We start from the raw sequence: 22,973 nt of genomic DNA on the forward strand, positions 1-22,973 counted from the left end.
CCATATTAATGTATCTGTACTTTTATAAAGCTCATCAACCATTGAAATAGATGATATAAAAATGGATAAAAATACAAGTTATATTGTCTTCCCTCATCCCAGTGGAATGTCTATAACTAGTCCACTGGCTGAATGATTTACAACTTGCTCTAGAAGGCTTAGTGGGGACATGGTTCTCTAGGGCCAGGTCATTCAGTGAATGCAGCTCCAGCTCACCTATGGGCTCACTCCCTCCAACTAATTCTATGAAAATGAACTGACTTTAAACTTTGAAGAAAAAATTAGAATTCAGTGATAGAACGATGATTTAAAAGACTTTATTTCCAGCAGAACCAGCTTTTTACAGTCATGCTAAACGCTGTATTTCATTCCAAATTAAAAGAACCAACTGCTGATTATCCTGTAGAGTAGAGAAAAGCAATAAAGCTACAGTATACCCTTGAAGCATGCCAAAAAGGGTGTGGTAAGGTAAAGGAGGTTTTATCTCGAAAGGCCAGAAACACTGAACAAATTAATTTTCCATTCCAGGAAATCAGCAGTCATCATCAACACAGCACTTTGCAAAATATTTAAGATTTGTGATAATAGCAAGTACTGCAGTGGCACTCTGTGTGGTTCTCCACTTTGACATTTCCCATTACTGTGGCCTAAAGGGGAAGGAAAAGAAGGTAGGTAGTTAGGTAGATAGACAAAATTTAAAATGTTAAATAAAATTATCTGTAGCCAGCTGAGCTAACTAGATGCTGGCTAGATTTGCATTTTCTCCCTTTCTGGTATCTGGACTCTAAAAGGTGAGGGGTGCATTGTGTGACATGCTATCCTCTCTCCCAGCTTGCCCCCTACCACCTCTGCCCCTATTCTCTTTACTCTAAATAAAACCAACGTGTACCCACGAGGTTGCTGGCTCTTTTTATTATAGGGGACAAATGCAGTTCCTCCCTGTATTAATGCCCAACAAGGACGTGTCATCAGACGCCTCTGACATTAAACCCCGTGGATGTACTCTGGGGCATTTCTTTGGTTGGACGGTTGGAAAGTTTCTGGGGCCCGTTAGATTCTCACCTTGGTAAATGCTTTGGCCACACAGCACGTAGCTTCTGAGGTGATGTTCTTTGGGACCAGCATCGTTTTCTTGGACCTTGCTGGAGTGGGATACGCTCTGGAGAAGCAGCAGCCCATGCATTGGTAAACGGGGGCACCCAGCTTGGAGAAGTATTTGTTTTCCTTTAGCTTGCACTCTGGGCAAACTATCACACACACACACAAAAAATAAAGAATAAAAGAAACTAAATTTTTCCTTATTAGGGGATGGTAGATAGTCTTTTTTCCATAGTAAATAATATAAATATTTTATTTTTTTTAATCCTCACAGGAGGATATTTTTTTTCCATTGCTTTTCAGAGAGAATGGAGGGGGAGAGAGAGAGAAAAAAACATCGATGTGTCATTCATTGGTTGCTTCCCACATGTGCCTTGACCAGGGCTGGGGGTGAAGCCTGCAACCAAGGTTCCTGCCCTTGGCCGGAATCAAACCTGGGACCTTTCAGTCCTCAATTGACTCTCTACTCACTGAGCAAAACCGGCTAGGGCTAAATAAATACCTTTTGACTACTGTATATGTTAATCTTAATATATAATATCTACTTATATTAATTAGAGTTATTTTCATGGGAAAACAATTTCTACAGAAATGCCTGAAAAATCTCAATAGTAATAGTCTCTCTCTCTCTCCAAGCAAGACTTCTGTGTCCCAATACTAATAGCACGCCTATAGGAAAACGCCATTTGACAGATGAAACCATCATGCTCTTTTGAAAGAATTTTGCCTAAAGGCAAACTCTTTTCCCCTTTAAAATCTGCTATTGTTCTTTCCCATAGAAACTGCAAATATTGACAGAGAAAAGTATGGCAGACTTCAGAAAGCTTGGTGAGAGCAGAGAGGCTGATATTAGAGGGGGCATCTGCATTTGGGATCTGGGATTAAAATATCAGCACTTGTCTAGAGAAAAACCAGAACCAATAGTAGCTCACAATGTCATAGCAGATGGAATTACCTCAGCTACTCTATGACACTTTTAAAACAATACAGCAAAAAACAATACTGCACAAAAGAATGATTTTGTTTTTCTCACTCGTTAACAGATGTGACACTTCATCTACAAAGACAATGTTAAAATCCTCTCAAGTCTTCTGGGAGAAATGTAAATTTAAAATAACTGAGCTAAACTGAATAAGGAACATTTTCTGTTTGTAAAACGCAGATAAAGAATAATCAGGAATCTATTTCAGATGAAAATATACAGGCTGCTTTTAAACAGATATGTAAGATATCATTTTTATTGTACATTTTTGGAACTTAATTTATGTTCAGAATCTACAAGCGTATCCAGCAGCCAGGGTTTACCACATTTGAAAGGGATGTGGGTATATAATTAATGACGTTATTGATGTCCATCTAGAAAGACGTGTTTTCCTTGTTACTGCAAACCCAGGTTGGGTCACGTACCCTGCATTGTGAACTCGCCATCGGGAAAGGAATGGAGAAGGTGCAGCAACACAGACAGCGCGGCCAGGACCACAGCTGCGTGTTTTCTGTAGTAATCCATGGCTCCCCTGCAAAGCAGAACGGGGGAGACGTTGCTCTAAGACCGGCCTGCCGGTCAACAACCACCAGCACATTTAACGTTACTGCTACGAAGAGTCGTCAGTGTCTTGAGCCCTCTGCTTACGGCTCCCCATCACACTCTAAAGCCCTGTATAAAACAACAATTTGTCTTTACGGAAGAGGTAAGGAAGTGAGTCTTCTCATTTCTCACATCAACCTGTAGGACTGGGCTTAATGATAACAACAATAAATGTTCCTTTTTAAATAGATCATCTTCTTAAGGCGACTCACTGTCCTTATTTGTAATTAGTGTCGGGGAGGGAGTCCTTCATCTTGATGTGGTAGTTGTCACATTAGTCTACACACGGATAGCATTGCATGGAAGTACACGCGCACATGCACATCCACGCACACATGCACACGCACGCGGTGCTAGTGAAACCTGCGTAAGCTCCGTGGATTGTACCAGTGTCAGTCTCCTGGGTTTCTCACCGTGCTATATAGTTACGCAGGGAACTAGCCAAAGGGTACCTGGGACTTCCCTGTACATTTTTTTTCAACTTCCTCTAAATCTATACTTATTTTAAAAAAAGTTAAAAAAACAAAAAGACAGTTCAGAATGAGATTTAAAATTGCATTGAGTCAAAACTTGTGGTTATTTTTCATGTAGAAAAATACGTTCAATTCTTGACATAATAAGACCACGGTTTGGTTAGATGTTCATATCAATCCACGTATCTCATAAGAATGATTTGTCAAACAGAACTAACAGTTTATAATACAGAAAAATAGGCTGCATAAGTATAGGTCATTATTCCTACCTGATGTATATGATTATACACAAGTAATTTTCGGTTTTATCTTCATCCATAATTAACACTGAATAAATATTCCAAGTCAGTGGTTCTCGAAGTGTGATTTGGGGCCCCTACACACTTTCAGTGGGTCTGAGAGGTTAAAATGATTTTCATAGTAATTCTAAGATGCTATTTGCCTTTTTCACTCTCATCCTCTCATAAGAGTTCAAAGAAATTTTCTTGACACTACATGACACGTGATATTACAACAGGCTAAATAAAGAAACACGGGAGAACGTAACTATGTCCTATGAGGCCAGTCTTTTTAAAATTTTGCACAAAGGTAAAACAATATCACTCTTCTCACTGATGTTTTTTGTTTGTTTTGGAAATTGTCATTTTTATAAATATATGGTATTTGTGTTAACATGTGATGGGTTTAAAATGTTCTTGTTTTTAAAAGAATAAATATTTTGAAACTTTTTCTGACATAATTTCTAAATCAGTAAATATGGATGAATATAACTTGATTTTTTAAAAGTTATTTGGGCCCTTCAATAATTAAGAGCATAAAGAGGTTTTGAGACAAAAAAGTTTGAGAACTTCTGCTGAGGTGATATACAAAGCCATAAGGAAAGTTTCAGAATTAACAGTGATCTCCTTTTTAAACTAGCATCACTTTGGGCTTTGGTATTGCAGCTCATATATTATGAAAATTCAGCATTATGTAGTGAACATACATCAGAATTAATTCAGAGAGAAACATTTATAACAAGATTACTGAATGTAAGAGCATAAAGTTAATCCACATTTTAGAATTTGCTTTATGATAAAGAGAAGATTTTGAAACAGAACCCTAGTCCCCAGTTGCTAAAGCTTTCAATAACAGAAACAGCTTTATCTTCACTTTTTAAAAAATAAGATTAACCAAGCAGAAAGGGATTAACCCTCAAATTCTAGGGTTTTTAAAAACAGTTTAATAAATGTTTTTATCATGCTAATCTATACCTTTATGTCTTTTTGTTTTAGAATTTGGAAGAAAAACATTATATACCAGGGCAGGAAAAAATAATGTTCAGCTGATATTTATGCTATTCTGCAAAATATGCTCAACCTAAATCAGATTTGCTAACCTCAGCCTCTGGTATTCCAAGTACATCACAGATACCACAGACTCTATACCTTCAATCCCATAGTCCATTCCTAATGTGCACTCAACATGCCCTTAGCTCCTGCCACCTGCCACATCAGAATAATGTGAGTCCAAAAAAATAGGTGTTTTCTCAATTTAGCCTGTAGGGCCTTTCTCCCCCTTCTCAGCCCATCTACCTCAAAGTCCTTTAAGTAGCTGCATGTGCATATATACACATACACATACACAAATGGGGTACAAAGATAGACACACCACTTTTTGATGTGGGAGTGGCAGGTTCACACTACAGAGGGAATGTAGGCTGAGAGATGCTTTTGTGGCCATCTTTGGGAAGTACAACCTGCCATAGCAGTAAAACTTAGGGACAGTGAACAATGAGGGAGCTTCCCTTTGCAGCTCCTCTGCTCTGTTTTTATCACACACACAAAATCCTTATAAAGTGCCAGGATTGAGAAATCTATGATCCTGGCCTGTCTATCCCTTTATTGAAAGACCTCAAGGTAAATTAATTGCTTTTTAAAATATCAGAGAGATAGATATGTGTATGTATATATGCGTGTACAAGTATGTATATATGTATGCATGCATGCACACACACATGTACATATACATACATATACATATACATATACATATACATATACATATACATATACATATACATATACATATACATATACATATACATATACATATACATATATACATATATAAAAGATTGTTCCAAGAAGACTATAAGTGTTTGGTACAATGTGACATCCTGTCCTTCACTTACAAAAATGCTGCCATTGCCCCCACTGTCAGAGGGTGAGGTTTTCTGTTTTTCTAATGGTGTGACAGATGGGGTGACTCATCCATACTCTCTGTACCAGGAACCCCAGCTTACTCATAGCACATTTTTTAGATGACTGGCTAGGATAGGAGGCATAATTCTTTGTTACCAAAACAGACTAATCTAACAGACTTCTAGAGGGTTAACCTAAGACTTCACCTCCTTAGCTCATCTAACCCAGTTAACTACCAAGGAGGGGAAAGGTAGGTTGCCTTCAGAGAATGGCAGTTAATAAAAGGGAACCTTGAAAGTACAGCCTTTAATCCCCAGCACACTGTCATGAGATAGGTATTTAATAAGTGTCTGTTAAACAGAGAATAGGCCTGTAAGTTTTAGCATCTTGCCTGGTCCAGAGAAGATAGCAATAGTTCAGCCTCAATGAAAGATGTGAAAATGGAAAGTCACAAGGGAGAGCAGAATGTTTGGAATCCTTCATTCCACCACCTCTCACAGAGCAGGCCCCTGAGCAGGCTCACCTCTGTCTGCCGGTGCACAAATTTAAAGAGTTTGGAGTCAGTGATCAGGAAATTCAGTTTGGAATGGCCATGGTTAATAGTTTTCTTTCCTCATGCACTCTAGCTGCAGTAAGTGGGTTTTTACCTTGTTCTTGTAGCATGTTCTGAACCCCCAGTCTAGCAGGGAGTGTCTCCATAATCCTATGCTCTAGCCCCCAACTTCAATAATTATCCAGGTTCCCAGTTTTTCCAAGTAGACATTCAAGCATTGCTCCCAGGCACTAGAGTGACCTTGAGACCCATTAACATGTTCACTGATAGTTTTCTACAAAGGCAGACCAGGAATATCTGAGAGATTGGGGAGATGGACAAGGAGAGCCTCGTTAACACTCCCACAATCCATCTCAAATCCCCCTTCATTCTTTGATATAAATAATTAGTTTTCCCTTTCTTATAAAAAGATGAGTTTTGGGTAATTTGACAAGAATTCAACATTGTTAAGTGCCAAAATTGAGGTCCAAATTAAAAACGTAAAAGATTTAAAGACTTTGAATAAGTACCCGCTACGTATCAGGCACTGTGCCAAGTAACTCAAATATAAATAAATTTCCTGCTATCTGACCCAGGTACAAAGGCAAACAGCTACGAGTTAAAGTGATGGATGCTGTAATAAAAGCATCTGTAGACACTGAGACCCTTGGTAAGCTGGGCACATGAAAATGGAGAGGTGAAAAACTAATGAGAATAAAGACCATGTACTTGATGGAAGAAGAAACATGACATGGGTGAAGAAGGTGAAGGGATTCAGCAGAAAACAAAAACCTCGTAGACAGACGACACTATGGAGATTACCAGATTAAAAGGGGGGATAAATGGTGACGGAAGGAGGCCTGACTTGGGGTGGTGAACACACAATACAGCATACATCCCCTTGTCTGATTCTCTTTATACTTCTATGAGGAAAGCATCACGGCACCTATCCATAGACTAGAAAACTATGCTTCAGAGAACTAAAAGGATCGGCCAGAGTCACCTGGAAAGTGATCTGATCTTAAGATGGTGCTCTTCCACCTGTGCTACCGCTTTAGCCTCAAAGAACACAGTTAATCCATTTCCTTCTTCAGGACACTGATTAACACATGGATCATGCTGTTATTATTGTTTTTTCTAATTTGATTCCTAATATTGTCCTTGATTTCACTCCCAGTCCAACCTGTCTCTCTCTCTCCGTCACTCAACCCTGTGTATGAAGGATGCTAGAGCATTTCTATAATGTTATCTCTGAGTCTGATGAACTAAGGATTACTGGATTGCTCTGTGCAATGTTACATTACTTTGTGCAGCATTAATGGGTAATGCTGAAGTGTTACACACCAAAACCAGAATTTGCAAGGATCATGAGCTGATAGCAAACTACTCTAGGATTCACAATCTATAAAAATGGGCGTTTGGGGCTATAGGTCATGCTGTTCTCAACAGAACTATTAACTGATTCCTGTACATGTTCTCTTTATGAAAGCAGATCATCTTCATCTACCTTTGAACAAGACATGTTACCTTCTAGTTTTATTATTTCTCTTTCCCAGCTCTCACTTTGAGTTTTCATGTAAGTTTGAGTCCCACATTATAAAAGAATGTACAATGAAACTGAGAATCTGTTCTGGAACATAATCAATTGCTTTGCTAACATTGTTCATTTGCTACCCTTTTCAGCAGGAAATGGTAAGAAATATGACTCAAAATTTCAACAACTCTACTACTGCAAAAAGAAAAAAACTTAAAACCAAAGTTAAAGTTGAAATGAAACACATACACTTTTCATAAATGGTGATTGTTCTTATCTTTTTAAAATAATTCAAGACTACAGCAAAGTATTATAAGTAATTTGGGTGACAAATATTTTGAATAATTGAATTGGTGTTAAGTCAAGTAAATATTTAAAAGACATCTTTGGGACACTTAAAAATAATCCTCTGTTCTAATGTAAAATATCTTACTTTTAAATGGTGAAAGGATTGTTGAGTTTAGGAATCAAAATTTCCTATGAAGATGAAATGGAGCTTCTGTATTCTAAGAGGCCTGCATAGTGTCAGCCCATAATTCTTCCTTGTGCTCAAATCCTGTTCCTCAACACTAATAGGAAGGGACAAAAGAGGACTTTTCTAGTCTCGAGTTCCCAACTGGTTGCCATTTCAACTAATATTGATGCAAATATAACTACCACTGATACAAATATAAGTAAGGTTAGCAAAAGTTTCCAGAAACTCTCTCTGTAACAAACCCATTAGACTTGGGCAAGTGATTTAGAACTGCAAGGTCATCAGTAATAGTTGTAGAAATACTGCTCTTATTTTTGTAGCATTTTTCTGTAAAAAGAAAATGGAAACAATGTTGTTCAAGAGATTTCAGTGTTACTATTCAAGTCTAGACAAGAACATCTACTCAAAAGATATCAGGAGCTATGATCATTCAGCTGAACAGGTGAGCTGCTTTATCAGTGGGCAGCATTTTCAGTTATGCATCATTTAAAAACTGATGATAAAACAGAATCAGCAACTTTTGTAATGTCTACTCACCTCTGCCTGACCCCTGGAAGCCACTCACAAGAATGCCTTTCAAATGACATCCAATATTTCTTGAGAAAATTTTTTAGATACCCAAAGGCACTCACGCATCTCAGCAGGAGACATTTGGTTTCTGGCTTCTGTTAGATAACATCTTGGGCTGTGATCACAGACCACAGTATTACAGACTTCCCCCCAATTCAATCATGAGTGCTGAAAAAAGACTGTGTAAACGCCTATCCCTATTTTTGCTAAGGTTTATGCACAGCTCCCCTATATTCTCAAATATTTTACTCCTCACTCAGTTAAAATCTTTTTTTTTTTCATTTTATATTACCTTCCTCTGGACTTTTTGCAGGATGTGTTCAGGGCAGTTGATTGTGGATCTGAAGAGGGATTTTAGCTTCGTTTTGTGATTTCTCAGTAACTGCAGTTTAAACAAAGCCCTCACTGCTTTTATACCAGCAGAGTAACAAAAACTGCATGTTCCCACCTGCTCCTAAGCCCAGGGATCAACAGTAAATTCCACGTAATGACTGAATGGTACTTCGTGTAATTACCATGACATCAATTTGATCTTATCTTGTTTCAACCCTCAGATCATTTTTTAGTTTTGAGCCATTTTCAGGCGGTGATGACTGCAAGGTCAGCCTATGAAATGAGAGCACACTGTCATTTTCTACGTAATTCTACCGAGACTTAAACACAACATCCTGAAAGTTGACACTTTCCTATAAACAAAGCCCTATGAGTCTGACATTTAATTAGCTAAGTACCTGATGTTTACTTAAAACAGGAGAAGAGCTGTAAATTTCAGGTCATAGATATAGAGCGTTGCCAGGCCTACAACACTCTTCCAACAGGAAACAGAAAAATAAAACATGCCTGTTGAGACTTTTCTAAACTTAAATGCACATCTGGATTTAATAAGGATGCATGGAGAAGGCATGAGGCAGTTCTGAGAAGGACTGATGGGGTCTCAACATTTGTGCCTTTTTCCCCCATCTCATTTCATTTTCGTAAAGCTCAGTTTCTTTCTAAGTGGAAAATACACGTATTGTGGCCTGTCAGCTGTGGGACACTTAACTCCAAGATGCCCAACACAGTGTCTCTCTAACCCTACCCAGCTCCTCAGGCCACGTGAAGTCTGCTTTTGTAATGGGAAATCAACTCTTGTTTAACACAAAGAAACTCACTAAAGAAAGGAAAGTTGTCTTGTGGTTTATAATCTGTGATAAATTGATTTGTTTCTGTTCTTACACCTTTTTCAGATTTCCATTCTCTCTTTCAGATGGTTTCTCCCAGCATCTGCACACTATGCGTTCACCTTTTCCTGGTAACTATTGGGTGTCACCATTATTCACGAATTTTTATCATTTAAATCTCAAATGCCTCGGCCGGGCGGCTCGCTTGGTTGGCGCATGGTCCCAGCACCAAAAAGGTTGTGGGTTCGATTCTGGTTGGGATGCTTACAGGAGGCAACCTCTCTCTCTCTCTCTCCCTCTCTCTCTCAGACTAATAAAACATATCCTCAGGTGAGGATTTAAATAAATAAATAAATAAATAAATCTCAAAGGACTGGCAGCATATTTTCTAAGTAGCAGACTTATTTTGGAAATCTGGAGCCTTCATAGTTTCAGGGCACGGACACCTTTGAAGTCATGAAAAGATTCCTTTTCCTTCCTTCCCTTCCTTAAGCCACTTCACTCTCCTTTATTCTAGTCTCTCCCCTCCATCTGTCCGTCTTCAGCTCTTTTCTCTTTTTTACTTGGATGATTAAGAAGAAAGGTTGTTTCTTGTGTGCTCTTATTAAATCATTTTAATTTTGTTTATGATTTATTTAGTAATGGGCTTTATTTTTACTTCATATGTTTTTATATTAAGAATTATATGTGTTTTTATTCATATGAATTTATGAATTTAATGTTTACAGTGCTTTTGTATTTTTTTAAAAAACATGATGCAGCAAAGTAAATTATACAAAAGAATTGTCAAAACAGCCCCTTCTAAACGTGACCTTTCCCCTCCCCAGACCCTTGACTTCCTTACTTCAGGAGTGATGTGTCCAGTTCCTTATATATGTTTCTACACATGTCCTATGTATATGTAAAGTAAATTATACATAATTCCCCATCGCCATCCAAATTCTCCTTAAAATGATGAGCAGAATACAAAAATTGGAGGAAACTCTGCATTCGTGCTTATAGTTTAGAGAACTTTCTTTCTGTTAATATAGTTTAAATTATACTTTTCTATGCTCTCTAAAATGGCAAATATTACTTTTCATTATAATTGAGGAAATTACTTTTAGTTCATTGGGTAAAATGGTTATCAAAAATGTTTTTAAGTTTCAGTGTTTTTTGCAGCTGCCTCCATGTATTTTTGATATTTTTTCCCCTAGAAGCTCTGTTTTCCCCATCTTGAATCTTGTAGGGCTGGTGGATAAGAGATCCAAACCACTCCTCATTCATTTGCAGTTACCTCCCAGATGCCAAGAAAGTAGACTGGCTGAAGACACTAGGATGGCACAGCAAATACTCACCTTTGCTAGGCAGTCCTAAAAGCATGCTGTGCTACAGGGTGCGAACCAGGAACATCTTTGTGTAGCAGTGTGACAAAGTGAAGTACATATAGCCTGCGCCAGCTGCAGGAGTTTTTCATCATTTACACACTGAATTTTTAAAAAATAACCACCTTTGTAAATGTTTCACATGCTTGCTTGATTTGTTGTATTAAACATAATTTGGCTTTTTAGTACTGAAGTATGATCACCAGAAACATTATCCTGTAACCAGAAGAGCTTAGATATATAAAATTGTTGTTTTTTTCAGCTAGCTTTTTCTTCAGTAATTTCAATGATACACTACATGATTTAAAATCTTCAAGCAGTACAAGAGGATATACCATGAAAAATAAGTCTTCCTCCTACCCCAAAATCTTTACTCCCATTTCCAAAGGTACTAATTTTTAACAATTTCTTAAGGTTTCCAGAAATTTTCATATGTATATACACACACTTTCTGAGGTTTTGCTGTTTATAAATAGAAACGATATACACATTAGTGTCCTGTCTTCTTTGTTTTTTTAAACTCTAACAATGTATCTTGGTGGCTTTTCCATATCCAAATATGCAAATCCAATAATCAGACTTTTTAAACAGTACAAAGTATTATGGATTATTAATTATTTAATCAGCCTCTATTAATGATCATTTGCATCATTTCCTTTTTTTCAGTATTACAAAAAATACTATAATTATCATCCTTGTTCTGAATACATAGACAATTATAGTTCTAGGATACATTTTCAGAAGTGAAATTGCTGGGTCAAAGAATGTATTTTAAACTTGTATAGAGACTGCTCAAGAGCTCTTCTCCACCCTTCCTCAAAGCTGATGCCATGAAATATGTTAATTTTTGTGAAAGAGATGAAAAATAGCGTCTTATTTTCATTTGCATTTACATAATTTTGAGCAAGGTTGAACATTGTTTCTTAAATTTTAGGTCATTTATGGGTTATTTTTCTATGAACTGACTGTTCAAAATCTTTTTCTTGTTGTTAATTTTATCTTTAATTTTAAGCTTGATTTTTAACTCTTTTATGATATTTTTACCATACAGTAGTTTTCATATAGTCACATATGCCTATCTTTAACTTTTAGACTTGTTGGTTTTATGCAATGCCAAGAGACTAAAAAGAATTATCTGTATTTTATTCTAGAATGTATCCAGCTTTATTTATTTTCAGTTTAGATCTTTAATTCATGTGTAATTTATCTGGGGGCGAGGAGTGAAGCAGAAATCCAGCTTCTTTTTAAATCTAAATGGCAAGCTAGTTCTTATAGCACCATGTAAAGAGTAATGAAGCCTTTTTCCTTGACTAATTTGAAATGCTATTAAATTCCCCAATATTTGGGGGTCTAGTTTTGGATTCTCTAGTATGATTTATATTAATAAAAATATTCAATAAATGATAATGAATGTATTACATTAGTTAAGGTGAGTATTAGATTTAATTATTTAGTGCCTATCTGCCAAGCGTACCAACCAAAGCGCATTACCAAAGAAAAATTAGACATAAAATATATCTTTAAATTGCTAACAACTTGGTTACTATAAATGAGAAGTACTGGGATTTTCCCTCAACATTATCTTTGACTTGTCATGGAACTAAGACAGACCTGATTTTTAACCTTCACTTGACTCCTTAGTGCTATGTAGCCATGTTTTTCTTGCAATATGTTTCATCTAAATCAGAATTTACCAAGCTGTTTGTTTAAAACACAGATTTCCTGGGTCCCCTCTGGGAACTACTGGATCAAAATCTCTGCCAGTTCAGCTGAGAAATTTGCATTTTACATACCAAAGCTTGAGAAGCACGACTGTACAGCATTGTTTAGTAAGCCAGAAATGTAGCTAAGGGGCAATGCGGTTTGTTTTCATCTTCGGAGGCCCCTGTAGCACAACTAAATTGCAAATAGTCAAGTCGTTTGTTCAGCAATGTGAGCTTCTGCTTCGCACGAAGGGCTGAAGCTCCCAGCAATGGGAACGCAGGATAAGGATAGCCCCGAGCACCCAGCTACTACCCGGGGTCACAGCCACAGAAACAAGCAGCAGAGAGTTTGCTGGTTGAGATAAGGGTTGTAATCAGCAGCAGCAGGTAAGGTGACTGACAGTCTGAAAGAACACACTGCGCCTTGATGTCTAACACACCCGGCGGCAACAGAGTCTCCTCAGAATGGATGGACAAGAAGCAGGCCAACTTGACAGAAGCAAATCAGCCGAGAATATTCACAGCTATTTCAGTCGAAACAGAGTGGCCTGGTCAATAATGCAAACAACCCCTGTCTCAGGCTAACCACCTCTGTCACTGGAACCCTCAGAGAGAGAAGGAGACTGATGGTACAATTATGCATAACCCTCCTCTGACCTGAAATGTCCAAAGGGCTGGGCAAATAATGCTGGGAAGAAAGGGAGGAAAACCTCACGGGTGAAGGTATTCGGTTTAACATTTTCCCATCTCTTCTTACTTTGCTCATATCTCCTCCCACTTCTGTTTCAGAAAGCTTTCAGCGATGGGCTCTCAAGGAAAGGCTTCAGAGGAGAAGTGGGGTTTGTGCAAGAATCAAAAGAGAAGCAATTGTATTGATAGAGTGCTTCAGCTATATTTATAGTGCAGTGTGGGAGGGGTAGAGATGAAGCCCAAAAGACCTTCCTACCCTAATTCTGCAGGGGTAGTCTTGGGGGGCATTAGATATCATCTGGGCTTGTCTAAAGCACCCCTATCCTAAAGGGCATGGCAATTTTGCCGTGAGAGGGAAGGGTGCTGCATTCAGAAAACCCTGTGCCGTTTCCTTCTCATGTGTATGAATGGCCATGGGCCACTTTAGAGACAGTGAAGAACGTGGAAGGAGGGAATCAGACTCAGTTTTATTAAGGACAGGAGCTTCCCTTTGGATGACGTAGGTCACAAGAATCCATAGTTTCTATGAGAAGGAGGAGCCAGCAGTACCAGTCGTCTGGTCTAAAATCTTCACTGCTATTCAATGAAAAAACGTTTAAGGGGAAAGATGGAGATATTGTCAGAAACATTATCCCGACACCCTTTCCCCACATACCCAACTACCCCTACCCCCAAGCTCTGGCTGCATTGGAGGGTGGAAGGATTCTGTCTAATCTCAGCCTCTAAATGCTGCCCAAGTCTCATCTGAGCTGGTGAAGGCCCAGTCACTGTTCAGACAATGGGATACTCTGCTGTTCCCAAAGATGCCTCCATATTTCTCCAGCGTGTCTGAGGCAGTATGAATGAGCCATTACCCACCAAGCCTTCTCTGCACCATACATTTCCCACATCTCCAGGATAAATGTACTCTCTGAGATTTGGGGAGGGGAACAGGAATAGGGAGTAGAGGTTTGCCTCACTTCCTTCATCACTATGCCTGATCAGATTTCATGGGAGCTGTTTTAACTTGAGTCACTCTGTGAAACATTTAAGCTGGGTTCCAGGAAAAGGGAGAAAAATTAATAAAGAAAAGGAAGAGAAAGAGTGAGATATAAAGAATTCCTATATACCTGAAAATTGCCAGTAGAATAGAATATCATAAAACATAGCATAAGAGTTGTTGATAAAAAGACAGAAAAAGACCAGTGTGGAAGTGGACTCCTAAAGTTCAGAGAATTGAGATAACATAATCATTAATTGAGTATGTGGCCCTCTCTTCCTACACCCAAAATGCTGTGTTTTTTAAAATTAATTTTGTTTTGTTACTTATATTCCTTGAGATACAGACATTCTGGATTTGGTCCCAGAAATAGGGTTGGAAGCTCTGGTCTCAAGCACAAAGTATGCAAAACTCATCCTCTCTCATAGTTTGACGTGAAATCTGTTCCAGACCTTACAGCTCCCTTGAGCTTCATGCTGGTATCTTAGTTCAGTGTGCTATCTATTGCTGTGTAACCAATTACCCCAAACTTAGCATCTTAAAACAACAAACATTATCTCACATAGTTTCTGAGGGGAGAAATCTGGAAGTATCTTAATGCAGTGATTCTGAATCAAGATCTCTCAGGAGATTGCATTCAAGCTATCATCAGATGGGGCTGCTATCATCTTAAGGCTCGATTAGGACAGAGAATCAACCTCTGAACTCATTCACATGGTTACTAGGAAACCTCAGTTCCTCACTGGCTATTGGGCATAGACAGGCTGGTTACCACGTGGGCCTCTCCCTCCATAGGACTGCTGGATTCCCCCAGAGAGAGAGAAAAGACACCCAAAACAGCCACTGCTCACAAGGATACAGAATAACTGGAAGTCTCATACATTATTGGTTGGGATATAAATAATGTTGTTAGATGAGTAAACAGTTTGGCAATGTCTTAAAACATTAAGTATATATTTATATTATAATCCAGAAATCTCTTTCCTAGGTATTTATCCAAAAGAAATTAAAGCATATGTTCATGCAACTGTATATGAAATTGTATACTAGCTTTAAGCATAATAGCCAAACACTAAAAATAATTCAATTGTTCTTCAGCTGGTGAATGTATATACCGTTAAAGAGAAAATCATAGGCCCAATGTGGTGTCACCTGTGCTAAAACCCATGCTACCAAACCTAGATTTAATACCTGACCCAATTGCTGTTTCAACCTCTCCCAAAAACATAATTTCAATCAGTCTGGAATGTTCTGGTCAATACCAATGAGTTAATCTGTCACATGAGCCCTCCCCATCTCCTTGTCCCCAATAGATCAGATTAGTGTTTTAGGGATAAGGTGATGGGATTGACTCAAAACCACACAAAAGAAACTTCTAAATATTTCTATATTTTTGTTGATACTTAAACCATACATCTAGAAAAGGTGAATTTTACTGTATGTAGATTATACATCACTAAACCTGACTTTAAAAAATAACAAAATAAAGGTGGAAGGGCATTCCCATCAGGGATAAAAACAAGAGAAAAGGCATGGAAGTATGAGTGTGGCGCATGCAAGAAAGAGACTACACTGTTCAATATTATAAGTACATAGCATTCAAAGCAAGGAGTGGCAAGCAATGGAATCCTGAGCTTTTCACCTGCATCTCCAGCTTTCACCTCAAATTCAATATATCCAACACTAAAGGCTGCATCCCTCTCTCCTGGAAAATTACCATTTTGCCTGGTAATGATGTCATTTTCCTAGTCACTGAAACTGTAAAGCTAGAGTCATTCTTAACTGCTCCCTTTATCTGCCCTACCAAATCCATGCAACTCTCTTGCAATACCACAGTTTTTGTGGTTTTGGTGGTAGCAGGTGGCGGTAAAATGATAACGAATGGTTTTCCATTTCTCGCACGTACCATTCTTTCTTACCCCAATGCTCTCATGCAGTTCAGGCTTTTATTTCTTTTCACCAGGATTGGCATGACAGCCCTCTAACTGGTCTTAGAGAATTTGGTCGCTCTCTTTTTTTGCCAGATACGTCTTCTGAAAATACCAACCTCATCCTACCACTTCCCAAACAAAAATTGATATGAGATCCTTGTCAATGCAAAGGCCCCCTCAACCTGACCCTAATCTACTTTTTGAATGTATTTCTTAATACGCCCAGGGCAACAACCTGCTTCAGAGCCAGCCAGCTGGAGTGTTCACTGCTACCTGTGTACATTTTCCTCAAGGCAGACCTTACAGTCCTGCTGAGGCGCCCTCCCCTTTCCTGTGCCCGTATTTAAATTCTCCTCTTCCACCAAGACTTCGCACAAGTCCTACCTCCCCATTCTCACCTCTCGCTCTCAGCGAGATTCTTCAAGTCACACTTTCCTCCTCTGAACTCTGCAGCACTTATTGTTTTACCCATTTGGGGTCTGAGTGGTTATGTTAATAATGGTAGCTCATAATTCGACAGCCCTTTAAAGATTGCAAAGAACTTTCCTACTCATCATCTGGCTTGAAGTCTTCTCAACAAGCCTATGAGACTGTTCTTATTTTAAAGGTAAAAAAGCCAAGGCTCTATAATGCACAGTGATTTGTCTAAATCCACACAGCTAAGTAGGAGATTTTTGATACTCTACATTTTTTAAATAAACAAATAAAACCTGAGCCAGATTATTGGTTTGGTTTCAAGAGGAAGAGGTATGGCTATTTTTAATGGAAAAGAAACTATTTAAAGTCAGAAAAAGGCTATGTAAAGTCAGAATTGAACCACAATGACATTCATACAGACCACGCTGTGTGTTTGGCTTTTTTTATTCCAGTAAGATACTGGAAAGGGCAGAATTTAATCTAAACAGTTCAACAGGTGAATTTTTTAAAAGCTCAAAACTGGGAAAGTATCTTCAGCAAGCATTTATTTCTGCTTTAGCGACTGTTGGAGAGGACTGTGTGGGAGAGTTAACTGCTGCATAAAATGTGGAATTAAAATTAAAAAGCTCTGATGTATATTTTTAGAGAACAGAAAGAATTAAAATTAAATGTAACTCAAAATCCAGTTAGTAGAGTTGGCACTTAAATTGGCTGTTTAATTAGCAAAAGTTCTATATGATGAAAGTAATCACTTGAACATGACTTTCAAAGTAAAGCATTTTAATATGCTCCAGTTCTTAGAGGATCTACCTCACTTAATCTCTGTGTTCCCCGCTGGAATTGACTCACTCTGCAGTCTGATTTAAGGAGCTCCTGGACTAATGCTTTAGAAAAGAGCTTATCAGAATGAGAGCAGAAAGTGAATCTTATTTGACAATAAAATATACCAGGCCTTGAAAGTGTTAGCTGCTTTCAGTATAGGAGTATAGGGAGAAATCTTTTTCTTCATAGAGGAATCTTAGACCTCTACCTTACATTCCATCTGTGTCATTCGGTGGGTGACTACCTCTGAGGATGAATCAGTGAATTCTTGAGGTTGACTTCTGACCTAAAACATTGTTATAAACAAAAGACACATTTTTAAAAGCTTCTTACACTTACAGGAAGGTCTTTAAGGAAGGATATCTAGTTCATTCCATCTTTTTCATTTAGAACTAGACCAAAACCATGACCAACAAGTAAAAATCCAAACAGTTTTTAATACCTCATGGCAAAGATTAGCTAGATGTTCACCAAGTACGTTTCTTCTTCCTGTGCGCCCAGATATTTCCCAACTGCCTTGCACTTAGAAATGGAACCACATGATCAGTTCTTATGAATGAAATGTAAGAAGGGATGTCCCAGTGCCTAATCAAGGCACTTAAGAGGGATGTGCCTCCCCCATGTGCTCTCTCTTTTTCCCTGAGTGCTACCTTGATAATGCCAGAGTACTTTTGAGGTGACATGTTGAAGATGGCAAAACCACAGCCTGGAAGGAACTTGATCATTAAAGGACTGTGTACAGAAGACCCTCCCTCACCGATTGCATATGTCTTCAAGGAGAACAAGAAATAAAGTGTTATTATAATAAGGCACTGGGTTAAAGGGATTGTTTATTAGGCCATTGTGTGTTGGCCTACCTGCTAACTCTACACTCCACCCAAAAGAATTTTTGCCACTATAACCCAACATGCAATATCTATAACAGTTGTCTTGTTCAAGCTGTCTTTTTTGTTCTAGTTGCCTATGCTAGAAGCCAGTGGATCTTAAACTTTTTTGAATCTGTTAAAAATTCATAACCCTTATTGATAGGAAAATAAACAAATGCACATATGCTCAAAATTTTGCCAAAAATTTCAAGATGTTTTCAGAACCCCAAGAAGATCATCATGAACAGACCTCAGGCTAAGATCCCTGCTTTAGTAATTAGTGTATTAAGAATGTAGGGGAGCCCTAAGTATTAAGTGTATATTATTTCCAAGCTTTCCAATTTTACTCATCATGCCCTTCGTCTATAGTTGCCCAATCATATTTATGTCTTTGATCTTTGGATTTTAAAAGTGCAAAAAAATCTAGGTCTTCAGCATTGATTTTCCTCTCCCAAAGAAAAGATGTCAGTGTAATAGTTGCAATGCTAAACATCAATTCTGTGACCATGTCTTTTGATTTCTGTATCGATTGTGAGCAGTCCTTGCATCAGAACCATCAGCCATGTGATGGTCAATATTCTATGCCAGACATCTTGTGATTGCTTTTGGAAATAGAATCTTAACTCCCTAGCATGACCCTTGAGACCTTTTCAATTTTGCCCTTGTCAAGCTCCCTAACCTCATTTCTCATCACTCTCCTACACAAATTTTTGTTCTTATAGTATCACACACCTAATGGTGCACTGAATCTACTATGTTCTTTCATGCCTCTGTGACTTTGCCTGGAATGTCTTTTTCCCTGACTTTCCAAAAACTCCTATTATCCTCTAAGATTCAGCTCAAGCCTCATCTTTCTAGTAATCATCCCTGGCCCACACACTCCTGAGTAAAGTGTCCCCAAGAGTGCTCCCATGATATTGTCAATGCCCCTGCCATAGTGCTTTTCATACACAATGAGGATTTTACTGCTCTGCCTCCATTACACTATTAGCTCTTTGGGGGTAAAAACTGTCTTTTATTGCATATTTTTTTCATAGCATACTACCTGACATACATTGAAGAGTGCCATGTTCTCAAGGAACTCACCTTCAGGGCAGGTAGTTAGGGGTACATGAAGAAAAACAACCAAATGTAACATACCGTGTTTTAAAGACACCAGCAGCAGAAAAATGCTCAAAATACCACAGGGACACACAGGATGAAGAGTTGGTTCTGGAAGAGTGGGAGGTGGCAGAGAAGAAGAAAGGGGGTGAAATAGACACACAGGGAAGGTTTCACCTGGAGAAGAGGCTTTTGAGTTGGGTTTTGAGAAATGAGTTAGAGCTTGCCAGAGAGAAGAAAGAAGGATTTGTCCAGGGGCCCCTCAAGGGGAAGAGGTCTGCCCCTTTATTGTATAACCTGACTGGCAGAAGCTTCAGATTTTCTCTAGGCTTCCCTGTCTGAGAGAGCCGCTCTTAGTCACTTCACTCCTTTGTCAGCTCCACTCTCCCCCGGGCTTGATCTTGAGTACCTTCCTGGTTTATCTGAATCACTGACCACCCTGGCCCAGGAATGTGGTTCAGGAGGTCTGTCTTGTCTGTCAACTAGTCAGACATGGGCAAGTCTGAGTTTCAGGACCTTGGCTTGGAATAACCGGAGTGAGTTATCCCACCTGTCGTTCAGAACTTAACTGAATTAGTTGGCAGTGTTAGAAAGTTATCTCAAATTAGTTTAAGCAAAAGGTGGAAAAGTAGGGAGACTGCGGTGACTCGTGAGGTAAAAGTGCACCTGGGCCCCAGCCCTTCCATTTTCCATTTTTGTCTCTCTTCCAGGGAACTCTGTTCTTTTTCTTTTATACCAGCTTTTTCCGTACCTCAAGAAACATGACTGCTGGTGGATTCTAAACCTCTTATGCCAGAGCTCCCATCACCATGGGGAATTTTTCTCATGTGCCAGGACAAAAAATTCAGGGCTCTGGCCTGACTTCAGTCAGGTTGTACCCCTGGATCAATTTCGGCAGGCTAAATAATGCCCCTTTGCCAAGGATAGCTGCATCCTAGTCCCCAGAACCGTTGACTATGTTACTTCACATGGTGAAAGGAGCTTTGCCCGTGTGACTAAATTAAGGATTTTGAGATGGAGAGATTATCCTGGATTATATGGATGGGCACAATATAATCAAAAGGGTTCTTATAATAGGGAGGCTAGAGGATCAGAGAGAGAGAAATGTAAGAATAGAAACAGAGAGATCAGAGAGGAGATAATATGCCATGTGGCTGGCTTTGAAGACGGAGGAATAGGCCATAAACCAAGAAATGTAAGCAGCCTCTAGAAGCTAGAAAAGGCAGGAAATACATTTTCCCCTAGAGCCTCCAGACGGAAGGCAAGCCTGCCTTCACCAATTTTATCCCAGTGAAACGGGTTTAGATTCAGACCTCCAGAACTGTAAGATAATACATTTGCATTGTTTGGAGCCAGTAAATTTGTGGGACTGTGTTACAGCAGCAATAGGAAATTAATACACCAATCAATTATGACCAGGGAACCAGCTAAGATTTATCCAGCCTGAGTCAGATTCTGCCTTAGATTGATTTCCTGTGACCAATACCACCCACAGATGGTGTCTATGTTCCAGGTTTATTAGAGGATAGACTGTTGTGGAGTTATTTTTATTTATTTAAGCTATTAAACTCCCTTGAATATCCTCAAAATTTAACATTTATTTACTGTAATATGGCCACTTGTTAAAGTAAAGGTAAGGATTCTAATATCTTGATTTATGGGTGATTTTAATATGTATTCTGAAAAATAACTAAGTTTTATAGCATATTATAAAATAATATAACATTACAAGATGTAATTTTCTATTAAGCTGCTTTCATTGAACATCTCCCATGTACCAGACACTGGTGATGGGTAAACAAAAGTTTATTTGTGAACGAAATATATATGTTCCCTGTCTTCAGTGCTTATGGTTGAGTAGGACACGTAAATAATGAACAAACCTGTGTAAATATATAATTATAAATTGTAATAATGTCCTGATGGAAAATAGGAGACAAAATATGAAATAAAACTGAACAAAATTTAACTGGGGAAAAAGGATAGGGAACGTTTAGAATTTTTATCTCCAGTTTTCAAGGGGGGAAAATTTGATCAGAAATAAAGAGGAATTAGCCAAGCTCACCTCTTTTATCCTTAGGTAATTTAATACTAACATTTCTCTAGTAGAGGTCCAATCTGAAATTTGGATATGTCACTTCTCTTTTATGGTCTTCTGTGTTTTATTTATTCTAAGTAGCCCATGAAGGATTGGTGGAAACTTCTCGGGGAGCCCTATTGTAAACTCTTCATTGAGCCAGACTTTAAGATAGGAACATATTTACCTAAAAGGAAACATTCTTCCTAAATGTATTTAAGCACAGAATCTGTGTGTTCTGAAAAGCAGTAAATAAGATTAATTTAGAAAAAGCTTTGGCTGTATTTCTACATTAAGTATAGCTATAGAAAATATCATGTTTATTTCCTCCCTGCTTTCTCACAAACTGAGTACTTAGGCTTGGATAAAGTAATCCCCCCACCCCCATCTTTTTCATCCTTTCACATAGTTTACCCAGAAGCCATTTGTGCTTGGGATTGAATGGTAAAAATTAAGGCCCTGGAAAGAGTAAAGGCATCAGGAATCTTCCAGATTTTTGTGGGTGGCTTCTTGCTATACAGTGACTTCTAAAACTCACCACTGCCCATTCAAAGGTGAGACTGCTCTTCTCACCTATCAATGGATTGCTGATCACAAATATGCTGTTCTCTCTCAGCAAACTGATGATGCTCCCAGCAAGCTGTTTGATAAAGACTGCGAGAGTCCCAATTAGAACATGCTGTTGGCTTATTCCCTACAAATGATTTAATCTCCTTAATTCTCTTATTTTATTTTATTTTTTTAAGATATCTTTATTGATTTCAGAGAGAGGAAAGAAGAGGGAGAGAGAGAGATAGAAACATCAATGATGAGAGAGTCATTGATCGAGCCCGCAACCCAGGCATGTGCACTGACGGGGAATCGAACCCCGATCGCCCAGATCCTAGGTCAACGCTCAACAGCTGAGCCACGCCCAGACGGGCAATTCTCTTTATTTAAAAAGGAGGAAAGAAATAATGCATGCACACACACACACATCTCAGGTTACCATAGGATCTGAGTTGATCTATCAGATCCGATCGTATAACGAGGGCAAGTTCTGGAGCCAAGTGATTCAGGGTATGAATTTGTGATTTAGGTTGTGAAGTCTCAGATCTTGGTTGATGAAACCATCATCATTATCGTCACAGCAATAAGGGCCAGAACCCAGACTAAGCGGATATACTTTATATTATCATAATTATTCCTCATAACAACTCTGAAAGATAGAAAATTTTACCTCCATTTTACAAATGAATGAAAAAGCCCTTAGAAAACTAAGAAGCAGTAGAGCTAACCTTCAAACCCAAACCCTAACTTTCCACACCCCAAGATGCTCTCTGACTGCGTGTTAGTATTGTTTTCATCTGTTGTATATTAACTTTAAAAGTTCAACCTAAATGAATAAAAAATAGTACAAGATTCTGACTCAAG

General features: G+C 38.5%; 1 protein-coding gene across 1 annotated transcript; it reads right to left on the reverse strand.

Annotated features, from left to right (window-relative positions):
* Positions 1-301: 301 nt before the first annotated feature.
* Positions 302-8,836, reverse strand: CGA (glycoprotein hormones, alpha polypeptide). The gene is made up of 4 exons (XM_081140430.1): positions 8,743-8,836; positions 2,506-2,612; positions 1,063-1,247; positions 302-647 (listed from the first exon to the last, which is right to left on the reverse strand). Exons 2-4 carry the CDS (start codon positions 2,603-2,605, stop codon positions 570-572), a joined length of 363 nt encoding a protein of 120 aa, XP_080996556.1. The 5' UTR covers positions 2,606-2,612; positions 8,743-8,836; the 3' UTR covers positions 302-569.
* Between the last annotated feature and the right edge of the window lie 14,137 nt (positions 8,837-22,973).

Source organism: Miniopterus schreibersii (genome assembly GCF_964146895.1).
Source record: "Miniopterus schreibersii genome assembly, chromosome: 6".
Classification (NCBI taxonomy): Eukaryota; Metazoa; Chordata; class Mammalia; order Chiroptera; family Miniopteridae; genus Miniopterus; species Miniopterus schreibersii.

Coding starts and splice junctions, on each gene's coding strand:
- CGA (XM_081140430.1), bottom strand. CDS start 2,605: ATGGATTACTACAGAAAACACGCAGCTGTGGTCCTGGCCGCGCTGTCT. Junction 1,248..2,505: donor TGGCGAGTTCACAATGCAGG/GTACGTGACCCA, acceptor TGTGTGTGATAG/TTTGCCCAGAGTGCAAGCTA. Junction 648..1,062: donor TGGCCAAAGCATTTACCAAG/GTGAGAATCTAA, acceptor CTTCCCCTTTAG/GCCACAGTAATGGGAAATGT.